Raw genomic sequence first — 13426 nt, forward strand, 5'->3', positions numbered from 1 at the left:
ATGAAATCAATTATTATTTGACAAGTTTTTTTTTAACTTTGTCAGTAGATTAACCTTGATGTGTCCTTCTGGCACTGCCTATTTTTGATCAAAGGTAAAGGTCGAGATGAACTTATTTTTTAAATATGTTTTTGTTAATGGTCAGTACGACTCAATAGCTTAAATTATGACATACAACTCCTACATATATAACGATAAGTTTTGCCTGCCCAGCCCATTTTAAGTGAATGTGACGTTAATTTCAAATATTTCCTTATAGTATGCAGTCAGTATGCAGTCAGTGAAGCACGATGTTCTTTAAACAAGGACTGTAATACCGGTGCAAGGATAGAATACAGCCTGTAAAAAAGTCCCGTCAGTATAATGACATTTTGGTTCAATATATTGCTACTTTGGTATCATATATTGAAGAACTGGTATCATATAATGTGAAAATCAACTTTTATATTGCTACTTCGGTTACATATATTGATAAACTGGTTTCATATATTGTAAAATTGATTTAATATATTGATAATTCGGTTTCATATAATAGCATCTGGTTCCATACATGACTTACTTGGATCCATATATTGAAGATCTGGTATCATATAAAATTACTACTTAAATGGTAAACGATATAATGTTGAAATATTCATAAAAGATGTACAGTATTTGTATGATACATGTATTACTAGTAATATCGACTTATAACAAATAAACCGGTTATTATATGAAACTACCGAATTCCCTCATTGATGCCTCAATGTTGTTGTTTTTTTGGACACGGGTTGATATGCACTTGTGTACAGTTAGACATCATCATAAATGTAACAATATAATGAAGTTAAGTATGTTATATATTGATCCATATATTCAAGTTATAAAATATTTCGTAATCGTAGTGCGTTTAAAATTGTTTGATTTTTAAAATGCTAAATTTAATTAATTAATTAATCACTTGACATGTAGCAGTTTGCTTTAAAACGAGGGGAACAAGAAACAAATAACAAAAAAAAAAATAGAAAAAGAAATTGGGAAGAACAAAATATTTTCAAACGATCATACAAAAGACAAACAAAAGAAAAAAAAAAAAAAAAAAAAAAAATAACATCATCACTATGTCATGTATGAGCGTCGGTTTCGAACCTGTGAGTGCATTTCATAAGAAGTTACAGTGACCCTGATTTACCAATTTAACCACTACGATGGTACACATTTTTATTAGAAATTATACTATAATAGTCGTTGACACTTTCAATCTCCGATAATATGCAGACTTACCCTTTAATTGACTTTCCCAAGTACCGTTAGAACCAAATTATCATCTCGGGATAATAGGTAAAACAGCTTTTTTGAAGAAGAGAATATAATACAAGATAAGAAGTACCATTTAAAACAACTTTATGGCAAATTTGGTAAAGTTGTTGGTATACGATACGACTTAAAATTTTACCACGAGTTCGAGCCTAAGAAATTGTCTAACATTTTTCTTTCCTTATTTTATCAATTTTATGATATATGCAAATGAATTGGGATATCAAGGTAGTTTTGTTACAATATCTAATAATTTTAATACACAGATTATAATATTTTTTATCTTGTGTACATTGAAAACAAAAGAAAAAGTGAAATGAGAAGTAAATAAAAAAAATAACAACAACACAATAAAAATATTCTTCATACAGAAATAATTTTTGCGAATCGAACATGCCTTGCATTGATATTCAAATAGAAATTTAACTAACAGTCTTACCTACTGCGTTAAGTTGACAGTTGGCAAATTAGTAGTTTTTTTATTTATATAGTTGAAAGATGATAAATACAATATGATATCTGTTTTACACCGTTATAGTAGACTTGACCATTATGTTACTAAATAATTATAATTAAAAAATGTTGTTTGAAAATTTTCGTAATATTTGCTGGAAATCACTGACCAGCGAATTGCGTAGCTCATCTACACAAACGTTATCACAGATATATATCTGACTTATATTAAATTTGCCATATTTTCAGACTATTTGTTGCCATAGCAACCAGAATTTTCAACATAGGAAGAAAAGAAAAAGACGTGCATAATCTCCATACTGCCATCTATCCATATATCAAGTTTCATAAAAATATTTTCAGTACTTTTTGCGTTATCGCGGGATCCAGTTTTGTGGACGGTACAACCGGTTTCAAACATATTAGAACAGAAAAGGCCCTATATCGGAAATGATATATGGGGTTTATTTAAGAAATAAAAAATGGCCTTTCGGGGAAAATGCAAGCTTACGGACTGGTTGGTCTGGCCCGAAGCGCAGCTGAGGTCCATATACCTTCCGAAGTCTGACCAACTAGTCCCTAAACTTGCATTTTCCACGAAAAGGCCATGTTTTATTTGTTCTATTATACCGAATCTAAATCCTTTCATCCCCTTGTTTTGTGCTGTCATTTTTACTATTATTTGCTTTCAAATAATAATTTTACTTGTTCAGTGTGTGAAATATCTCAAACCCTAAACGGATTTTGTGTATGCTCTTCTTTTAATATTCCGATTACCGATGATTTAGGAGTTGTGATTCCATTTTTGTTAATGAAATTCAATATTAATTTAATGTTACTAGGCAAAATAACCCGGACTTTAAGAATTTCACAAACAGTATAAATAAAATTTATAACTAAATTAAAAAAAAATCATGACTTTTGATCAACATGTAGTACATTTATGTCTCTGATAAAGAGACAAATCGCCTATCCATTTTGACAGTTATCGTCTGTTTGTGTCGTCGTGAAATTCGCACGTCGTGAAAGCTACGTTTAACCTGCGGTCTGGAGACCGCAGGGTATTGATACGCGTTTAACTTTTGAGGCATGGAGGAGCACGTGACCTGTTTTCGGTACATGGAGGAGCACGGGATATGTAAACCTTACATGATTGGTTAATTGAACTTTCGAAAACCTGGCTGAATACCGTTTGCCGGTTCGTGACGGATTTACCTCTGGGGAATTAGGCAGAATTACATCTAATTAGAACAAAATAACTGTTACGTGATATTTGTAATTTTTGTTTAAATATTTTACCGTTTAAGGTTGAAAAACTTGAATGATGTGTTTGAAAATTATCAATGTTTCTTTAATATAAACAATTTATTGTCTGTAAAATTTGAGATACATACTAATTGAAATATTCGATCGTAGTGGCATATGCCATAATAAATAGGGATATTTTCTGCGTAAACTTGTGTGTTTACTTATTTTTTTGTTCGGAATTATTCATAAAATGGTAGGCCTATTGAATCATTTTCTTAAAAAGAAATAATTGTTTTAATTTATGTTCGACCTTCTCCGGTCATCAACGGTCACCAGTTTCCAATGACCTTCTTCTATATTGATCGACTATATGTTGTCCCCCAAACAATGTTGAAAATAGTTAAATGAAATATCTTATATCATTTAAAATGTTCCCCGCAGGAAACCATTTTACTTGTAAGAATTATGGACCGCCCCCGGTCTGTATGCGGTTTTTGGACCGGATGACGTCATATTGAATATAGAAGACCGTATGCAAATGAGGTATAATATAATTTATTATCTCTCAATAATAGACTCCAAAGAAAATAGAGACTGCAAGTGTCAACTATATATATTTGCTTTGGAATATTGCTCTTGAGGGATCTCCACGATGTCCCATTACAGCCATCACGACACACATATAACGCGAAACAGCGTTAAAACATATTTATGATGGTTAAAAGTCGAAAAAATAAAGAAGAAAAAAATAGAAAAAAAAACAACAAAAACAAATGAAACCACGATGTTGAAAACTCGGCATAATATCGTATCATCGTCATCGTACTTTCGACCTCTCGCCATTTTAGTTCCGTTGTTTCGTGACCTGGTAGCCTTTGTTCATTTAGTGTTTAGTTTCTTGCTCAAGAAATAACGGCTTGCCCCTGTCTTGGTTTGTGCCCACACGGTGAGCGATACATAGTTGACTATTTCGACGCGCTAACCACTCGCCATAACAATACTTTATTTATTATATACATGCATAATTTAGTATTATAACATAATGATATGGTTATAAAGATATTTATTTCGTGTACAAGTTATGTTTTTATTTTTATTTTCAAAAGATTTTAAAGAATAATATGACCGTTATAAAATAAGTTTCTATTCCAAATATTGGCACCATTGTAACAAAATGTATTTTTTTACCATAATTTATGCGATGTTGAGGTATAACAATTATGCGATGCAGATGGAAAATGGGAGCAAAACCTTACAAAGCAAAGGTACTGTATATTTATTCTGGGAATATCCGTATATACAACACCATAAGAATGAAGTGTTAAAGTACAGCAATAGCAAAACGTTATATTGACAAACATGTGATTCAGGATAATAATGTAAACAACTACATACTTTTACAAGCAACATACAACATATACAAATGTTAAAACAAATCAATGTTTAAAAATTACAAGTTAACGTTTTGAACTAACAAAAAATAGCGTTAAAATGACAACATGGAAACATTCAATACATTTTTTACCCGAATAACTTGTGCTAGCAATCAGAATCCCAACCATTCAACTTTTCAGTTTCATCCAATAACAAGGAGGTAATCATTTAGTGTATGACCATAGCCCCATCTGTAATCATGAGTTATTGTTAATAAATGTGTAAGCAAAAGTTATTTTGTAAAGTCAGTAAAGGATGACTTATACTCATGGATTGAACGGGGATAATAAATTGGATGGGACCAGAAAAAATGTTTTAAAACTTCATAAAGGACAATTCAAATTTGTTACAGAAATTGTACACCATATATTAGCCTGCGATCCAGTCTGCCATTCTTATGTCCTGTTCGGCTGATCGATATTATCAAAAACACGAACAAGTATGAAATAACGCGTATGTGTTTTATTGTTAAAAAATCATTTCTACAACATTAAAATTTTTGGCCGCCAGGCCGCTGGGCCGCCAACTTCACAAAAATGACAAAATAAAAAAGTTCTCTGAAAGTGATTTTTCTTAAGATATATCGTTTAAATAACAATAATTATCTTTAAAACTTCATTAAATGCCGTTTTATTGTAAAAAAAACATTTTTACAACATTAAAATTTTTGGCTGCTAGGCCGCCAGGCCGCTGGGCCGCCAACTTCACAAAAATGACAAAATTAAAAAAATCTCTGAAAGTGATTTTTTCTTTAGATATATCGTTTAAATAACAATAATTATCTTTAAAACTTCATTAAATGCCGTTTTATTGTAAAAAAAACATTTTTACAACATTAAAATTTTTGGCTGCTAGGCCGCCAGGCCGCTGGGCCGCCAACTTCACAAAAATGACAAACTTAAAAAAATCTCTGAAAGTGATTTTTTCTTTAGATATATCGTTTAAATAACAATAATTATCTTTAAAACTTCATTAAATGCCGTTTTATTGTTAAAAAAACATTTTTACAACATTAAAATTTTTGGCTGCTAGGCCGCCAGGCCGCTGGGCCGCCAACTTCACAAAAATGACAAACTTAAAAAAATCTCTGAAAGTGATTTTTTCTTTAGATATATCGTTTAAATAACAATAATTATCTTTAAAACTTCATTAAATGCCGTTTTATTGTTAAAAAAACATTTTTACAACATTAAAATTTTTGGCTGCTAGGCCGCCAGGCCGCTGGGCCGCCAACTTCACAAAAATGACAAACTTAAAAAAATCTCTGAAAGTGATTTTTTCTTTAGATATATCGTTTAAATAACAATAATTATCTTTAAAACTTCATTAAATGCCGTTTTATTGTTAAAAAAAACATTTTAACAATATTAAAATTTTTGGCTGCTAGGCCGCCAGGCCGCTGGGCCGCCAACTTCACAAAAATGACAAACTTAAAAAAATCTCTGAAAGTGATTTTTTCTTTAGATATATCGTTTAAATAACAATAATTATCTTTAAAACTTCATTAAATGCCGTTTTATTGTTAAAAAAACATTTTTACAACATTAAAATTTTTGGCTGCTAGGCCGCCAGGCCGCTGGGCCGCCAACTTCACAAAAATGACAAACTTAAAAAAATCTCTGAAAGTGATTTTTTCTTTAGATATATCGTTTAAATAACAATAATTATCTTTAAAACTTCATTAAATGCCGTTTTATTGTTAAAAAAACATTTTTACAACATTACAATTTTTGGCCGCTAGGCCGCCAGGCCGCTGGGCCGCCAACTTCACAAAAATGACAAAATTAAAAAAATCTCTGAAAGTGATTTTTTCTTTAGATATATCGTTTAAATAACAATAATTATCTTTAAAACTTCATTAAATGCCGTTTTATTGTTAAAAAAACATTTCTAGAACATTAAAATTTTTGGCCGCCAGGCCGCTGGGCCGCCAACTTCACGCCGCTAGGCCGCCAGGCCGCTGGGCCGCCAACTTCACGCCGCTAGGCCGCCAGGCCGCCAACTTCACGCCGCCAGGCCGCCAGGCCGCCAACTTCACACATCTCATTTATTTCCCCAATGTAAAAGTTTGAAGACCCCTTATGCCCCAGAAACGCTTTAATTTTTCTTTTCTCAAAGGCTTTTTATTTCGGTTTTTATTCATTTTATTATTTTATTTATTTATTTATTTATTTATTTATTTATTTATTTATTTATTTATTGATTGATTGATTGATTGATTGATTTATTTATTTATTTATTTATTTATTTATTTATTTATTTATTTATTTATTTATTTATTTATTTATTTATTTATTAGGTTTGGTGTTCTGTTACAGTTTTCAAAATGTTACTCGTCGGCAAGTTATGAACCGTCATTCGCATCTGATGCATTTTGGCAATCTATACAGTTATAATGATTTAGTTATTTGTGTGGAAGTCAAAATCAACATTTCGCTACTTTTTTTGACAAATAATTACATATTCAGCGCTATTTATTTAGGAAAATAAACATCTAAAATGTTCATAGATCATTATTTCTATGTAAAAACCTCCAAGTTTTCTCTTTCTAAATCACGAAATATGAGCCGCGTCATGTCAAAACCAACATAGCGCGTTTGCGACAAGCATGGATCCAGACCGGCCTGCGCATCCGCGCAGTCTGATCAGGATCCATGCTGTTCGCTTACAAACCCTATTACAAGTAGAGAAACTGATATAGAACAGCATGGAACCTTTATCAGACTACGCGGATGCGCAGGCCGGTCTGGATCCATGCTTGTCGCAAACCCATTTAATGACTTTTAAACCTGATATACATGGTATATGACTTTGAAATATATCACTTCTCCGAAAAATCTAAATAAGTAGGTATAAACAGAAATTTCTACGATATTCAAATTTAAAGTTAATTATCAAATTTAATAACTACTGTAGTACCAATAATGTATGCACTTTCAGAATGTTGAGTATACCGATGCTTTTACTGCTGTTTGTCAATACTATCCGAGCAGGTAAAAATAATCTTCTTTTACTTAAAAACCATTAGATCTGTGTTTATTTCTTACTTAGTCATTCCACTCAAAGTATGTCTTTAAAAAGAAGCGAGTAAAACATATATGTATATTTTATATTTGGAAATCTTTTTTGTCAAGATTTTGAATCGCTAGAGAATAATATCCATGTTTTATGACACGTTGATTGTGGACCCCAACGTCGTTAACTTCAGATTTAAATAAATATTCTCCTTAACCGTTGGGTCATTGCTGTTAAAACTTAGTAGGGTAATTTCTGGCATTTTCAAAATTCTTTATAGAATTCAATTCTATGCTGAACTCAGGTTGCCATGCCAACAGAAGAAAATAACATAAAAACATCCTCTACTTTAAAAGCACATAGAAATTTGGTAAGTTTGTTCAAATATTGTCCGATAGCCCGGGTAATTATGCGTTTTAGCTACATTGTATACAATCGTATTTTAAGAAATTTGAGAAAAGAAAATAAGCATATGTGCAATTGGAAATGGGTCTGATAATCTGATCGTGGTGATATTTGGAAATGGCCTGAACTTTGACATTAGTTTACCTAGATTTTAAATCAGTTACCTTATTTTGTAAAAAGAACTACAATGTATACTACAAAAATAAATTCGTAATGGCAGAATTGAACTTTGGCCAATACTTTTACCCATTGACCTATTTATTTGTACTGGGAGCTACGGCATGGAATTATGAACTACAACCACAGCTTCAGAGTTTTGATATCAATTTAGCTAGTTTTTGACCTAGTGACCTACATTTTTGTATATACTCGTGTATAGCTACAGCCATGAAATTCGGACTATATACAGATTTGAATTTGAATATCAGTTAACCCTTTTTTGTACCCAGTAGCTCACCTGAGCATTAATGTCTTGTATTTATATAGATAATGTTTCTGAGGTGAGTGTGATAGTGTGCTTTTTGGCTTTATAAAGGCATGTTCCATCTTGATATATGGTCGATGTCTTTCCATACTTATGTTTCAAAATGTCAAGGCATGTCTTAGTAACGACTATACCGTTAACGGAATGCTGACTGTATTGTTTTAATACCCAGCGTATGCTGAAGTTTATATCTCTTTCTGTGACTGTAAGCAAAAATCACGAAAAGTAACTCCTAAAAATTTTAAGAACCTGATATATACAACAAATTTTCAACAGAAAACACAGCAATTATATTTTGGGAGGATGTGGTTATTCCTAGGTAAAGCTAAATAAATTAGAACTTAATTAAAATTGAAGATAAATGCCCAATGGAGTACCCTCGAGAGGTATAATTCGATCCGAAACGTAACATAATATGACAGATATTATCAATATTGTGTGCCCCCCACTTAAGTGGGTTTCGCATGTAGATTTATCCAGTATTTCTAAAGTTATTGCCCTTGAATTAGTAAAAATTTGTAATTTTCAAGTTGGGTCGTGCGTAGGTCAAAAAGTATTTGACCTAGAGTCATGAAACTTTATAGAAATGAATTTTGGTCAGCATGTGTAGTTTTGCACCTGGTGTTTGATTGTGGATTTATTCAGTATTTGTAGAGTTATTGCCCTTGACTTAGTAAAAACCGTTCCATTATGTTGTGTTATGTGTTCCTTGGGTGCTACAGTTAGAATCAACCAACTTAACAGGGATAATGATCAACATCACTGTGCACCTGGGCTTTTGCATGTGAATTTTTTCAGTTTTGTTTGAGGTATTGTCCATGCCTTCATGCATCGCTCAAAAAGTATTTGACCTGTAGGCCTGAAAGTTTACAAGAATGTTAGACAGCAGTGTACTAATGCACCATGAGGTTCGCTTCTGGATTTATTCAGTGTTTAAAAGTTCTTGCCCTTGACTTAGTAAAAGATTTTTAGTTTTTAACATGTAACACGTGCCGTCCAAAAATATTTGACATATAGTCATAAGATTGACGAAACAGTGGAGTCATGGGGCACTCGTGTCCTATGGCCATATTTGAGCCGCGTCACGACAAAACCAACATAATGGGTTTGCGACCAGCATGGATCAGGATCCATGCTGTTCGCTTTCAGTTTCTTTACTTGTTATAGGGTCTGTAAGCGAACAGTATGGATCCTGATCAGACTGCGCGGGTGCGCAGGCTGGTCTGGATCCATGCTGGTCGCAAACACATTATGTTGGTATTGTCGTGACGCGGCCCATTTCTAGTTTAACTTTATCTTAATATTCCAGAAAACTGTTCGGATATTATTTGCCATAATGCTGCAATGTGTTTTGACAAAACTGACGACTTCAAGTGTGAATGCCGACCGGGACATTCGGGTAAAAAATGTGATGCGGGTAAGATATTTTATTTTTTTTATCCTATTCATTTGTCAAAATCATTTATTGGTCAGTCCGTCCCCATTGTGATATCTTTTCTTTTTAAATATGTTGCTAATTCAGGTCAACTTGGCTTCAACTTGACAACAAAAACATACCCATTTTCATAATGACTATGTTTAATCCAGTTGCCATTTAATTCCATCCTGTCAAATAAACGTGTCAATAGCATTCTCAGGAAATGCTAATCAAAATGAAGGGGATGTGCCCCCTTCTGTGGTTTGGGGTTTAAAGGGCGGCAGTCCCCCTTATCGCCAAGAAAATTTTGGACATGTGACATACTAAAAATGGCCTCAAGTCGATTGCAAGGTAACGTGTAATCAACACTGAAAAGCCTTTTATTTATCTCAATCCATTGAGAAGTTGCAGCACTTTGAAATCAGTTTTGATGAAGAAAAAAAACCAATGCAAAATAGTGATTTTTGGTAATTTAGAGACGTTCCATCGTTGATAATGTTACATGAAATATAAGATTGAGCATGCTTTTACAGATGCTATAGTCCAGTCAACATTTGTTCCATGTTTCATCAGTATTGAATAGTAAATCAAAGCACAGAAGGCGCTGAATTTGTTTGGGTCTCAGAATGTCAGAAAGGTGAAGGTTGTGAGATTAAAAACCAATTTGTTTTTGTTTAGTGCCACCAATGCTTTCCAGTGTTTTAACTGTAGTAAATTGGCTATAAGACTAAATGCAACACTGATAGTCAATACAATGTTTATTTGACTTAAAACTGGAAAAAATGAGGTGCCTCAACTCGGATTTGAACTGCAGACCTCTCGATTCATAAGCGAGCGTGCTAACCCCTCGGCCACGGTGAAATTATATTTTAAAAGCCTGAAGAAAACCGTATTATTCTAAATTAGGGTTTGCAACTCTTATTATTTCGACGCTAAACCTGTTGTTTAATACAGATGTAAAGAATCATGGAGCTTACTATAAGCATGAATATCTTTAAAGAATGAAACAATACTAGAAACCTTCGACCATTCGGGAACTACTTTGCTTGGAAATTAATGCGCCTGTCATTTGACAATCTTTATGCATTGATTTCCCCTGAATTTTTCGGCGTTAGTGTACATATAAAGTGGACTACTTTAGGCATTTGCAATTAACAGCATTAGGCTCTGAAATTTCGCTACCATTATTTGTTTGGTCTGACGACCCAAACAAATAAAAACGACGCACAAATAACATAATTCGGCTACGAGTTACTAATAAGTGGTTGATGAAACACATTGGTACAAAACAAATGATTCTATGTCGGTTTTAAATAAAATATTCTTTAACAAAATTGAATGATAGACTAAGTACCTAGAAACAAATGTAATCTAGACTTGACTTTTCTCTTTTTTAGTTATGTTTATTTCGTCTTTTAGAAATAGATGAGTGCTCGACAAACCCGTGTGAAAATGGAGGAACTTGTATAGACGAGTATAACGCCTTCCATTGCAATTGTACTGAAGGGTTTGTTGGCCGTAGGTGCCAAATACGTGAGTTCAATCATTTCAATTCAAAGACTGTTTTTTAATTGTGTGTTGTTTCAATGTCTAATGGAACATCGCCACTTAAAGATCCTGTAACACAAAATTTTTAAGGTTTTATATCATAAATATAATGGTCAAATTAAGATTTATCAATATTGTAAGATCTAAAGAGCATTATTTATAAAGATATTACCGAATTTAACATTTCATGTTAATAAAGGGAGGTTATAAGAAATGTATTTTCTATAAAGTCTAAGTCAGATTTGTCTGTAAGAAATGAATGCATATATTTTAATGATTACTTATAATATTGACAAATATTTGCAGTACATATTTTACATATTCTTCGGTTTTTTGAAAATTGTTTTATAAGCATATTTATATACATATAAAAATTTCACTTATGTGTGGTAACAGCTAGCCCGGATGGCTCATTCGGTTAGAGTGCGAGACTTGTAATCTCGACATTGTGGGTTCGATTCCCGGGCTGGCCAACTAAAATTACTAATCAGTCTTTCGGATGATACTTTAAATCGAGGTCCTGTGTATGTGTGCTTTAACACTTGGCACGCTAAAGAACCAGGAGAAGCTTCTCGAATTGGGGCATCTTTCTGTACCTGTAATTGCACTATCCTCAAAAATCTAAAATGACTAATACTCTTCTGGAGGACTCGCCCATATGGACAACCGGTGGCGAGTATAAATAAACGCAAAGACACACACACGGTTACAACCTCAATCACAACATACAGGAATTTTAATGCCAAGCTTGACTTAAAGCTGGCCTAAATGTCGCAATAACGCTAAATGTCGCAATTGCTATAGCGCTAAATATTGCATAAAAGATCATGACCGTTAACGTCGCAACGATATACGATCCATGTAATTGGTCAACACTATAGTCAAAGAATTATGACCACTTTCAATGATGCGCTATACGAAATCATACAGTAAAACATCATTGGATACGCTACTGGCAAATGTGTAAAAAGCACGTTCTGTTCTAAATCATTGACGACAATTATTATAGTAAAAACCAATTTTATATAGTTCCCAAACGTTGAAAAATGTTTGTCTACATCCCGTTCTGTTGCAAATGTTAGATTCTACATTTCCTATAAATAGCAAATCTTCAGTCCAGAAATTATATCAAACAAGGCCATGAACTTCTTGGCATGTAATGATACATGTACACAGTGACGTTGCGCAGCACTTTGCTGTTCCTTATTTTCATTACTCTGCCTTCAGCTGAAATGTTTCTATTTTGTATATAAAATGTTCAATGTGGCTAACTTACAGAATTTCGTTTTAGTGGTACAGAGTACAAAATAACAAAAACTAAGCAAATTTGACAACAACGAAGAAAAACTGACCAAAAGAATATTTTCACGAGCGGAAAGTGAAAATTTGAGGTTATATCACTTCGAGATTAGATATATTCCATATCTTCAAAAAAAAACCAAAAAAAACAACAAAAAAAATAAAACGCACGAGATACTAGTAACTCGTGGCCACGACATAGTATCTCTTTCCCACGAGATAAATAAAAACACGCACATGTCACCTTTGTACCACCGTACCTGTATTAAAAAAATATGTTTTTTATGTTTATTTAAGAGCGACTGGAACATAATCGAAATTGTTGGTACAGCGTTAAAATACTGCTTAGTTAAGCAGTATTATATTTTGTACGTGAACATTTTTTTGTTTGCGAACACTATTCATGTGAACATCATTTATGTATCAATAAATCGACAATGCCATTTAAATTCATTGCATATAGCTTATCCTTCACTTTAAATGTAATTCTCTCTTTACAAAGCCGTCAAAAGTTTACCGCCGGTGCATGTTGAAGGATGTCCACCGGATGACGAATCTTGCGAAACGGACAGCACTCCAATTATTCGTAGGTTTGACTTCTTTGTAAAAACCAAACGTTATAAACAAAATTTGAGCTGCGTCACGGCAAAACCAACATAGTGGGTTTGCGACCAGCATGGATCCAGACCAGCCTGCGCATCCGCGCAGTCTGATCAGGATTCATGCTGCTCGCTTAGAAACCCTATAACAAGTAGAGAAACTGATAGCGAACAGCATTGACCCATTATGTTGGTTTTGTCATGACGCGGCTCAAATCTTTAATATGT

At 33.2% G+C, this 13426-nt stretch overlaps 1 protein-coding gene across 2 annotated transcripts in view; it reads left to right on the forward strand.

Moving 5' to 3' along the window:
* LOC132730011 (fibropellin-3-like) overlaps positions 1-13426 on the forward strand; it is a 29044-nt gene that overhangs the window by 4846 nt on the left and 10772 nt on the right. The window contains exons 1-5 of one of the 2 annotated variants that reach the window (XM_060715856.1): positions 7379-7424; positions 7727-7816; positions 9645-9752; positions 11172-11285; positions 13102-13185. In XM_060715856.1, coding sequence (XP_060571839.1) covers positions 9680-9752; positions 11172-11285; positions 13102-13185 — 271 coding nt within the window. In that variant the 5' untranslated portion in view covers positions 7379-7424; positions 7727-7816; positions 9645-9679. Of the gene's footprint in view, positions 1-7371; positions 7425-7726; positions 7817-9644; positions 9753-11171; positions 11286-13101; positions 13186-13426 lie in introns of those variants that run through there. The other variant, XM_060715855.1, reaches the window with a different exon arrangement.

This window comes from Ruditapes philippinarum, unplaced genomic scaffold, assembly GCF_026571515.1.
Source record: "Ruditapes philippinarum isolate M1 unplaced genomic scaffold, ASM2657151v2 ctg1315_1_1_1_1, whole genome shotgun sequence".
In the NCBI taxonomy this organism is placed as follows: Eukaryota; Metazoa; Mollusca; class Bivalvia; order Venerida; family Veneridae; genus Ruditapes; species Ruditapes philippinarum.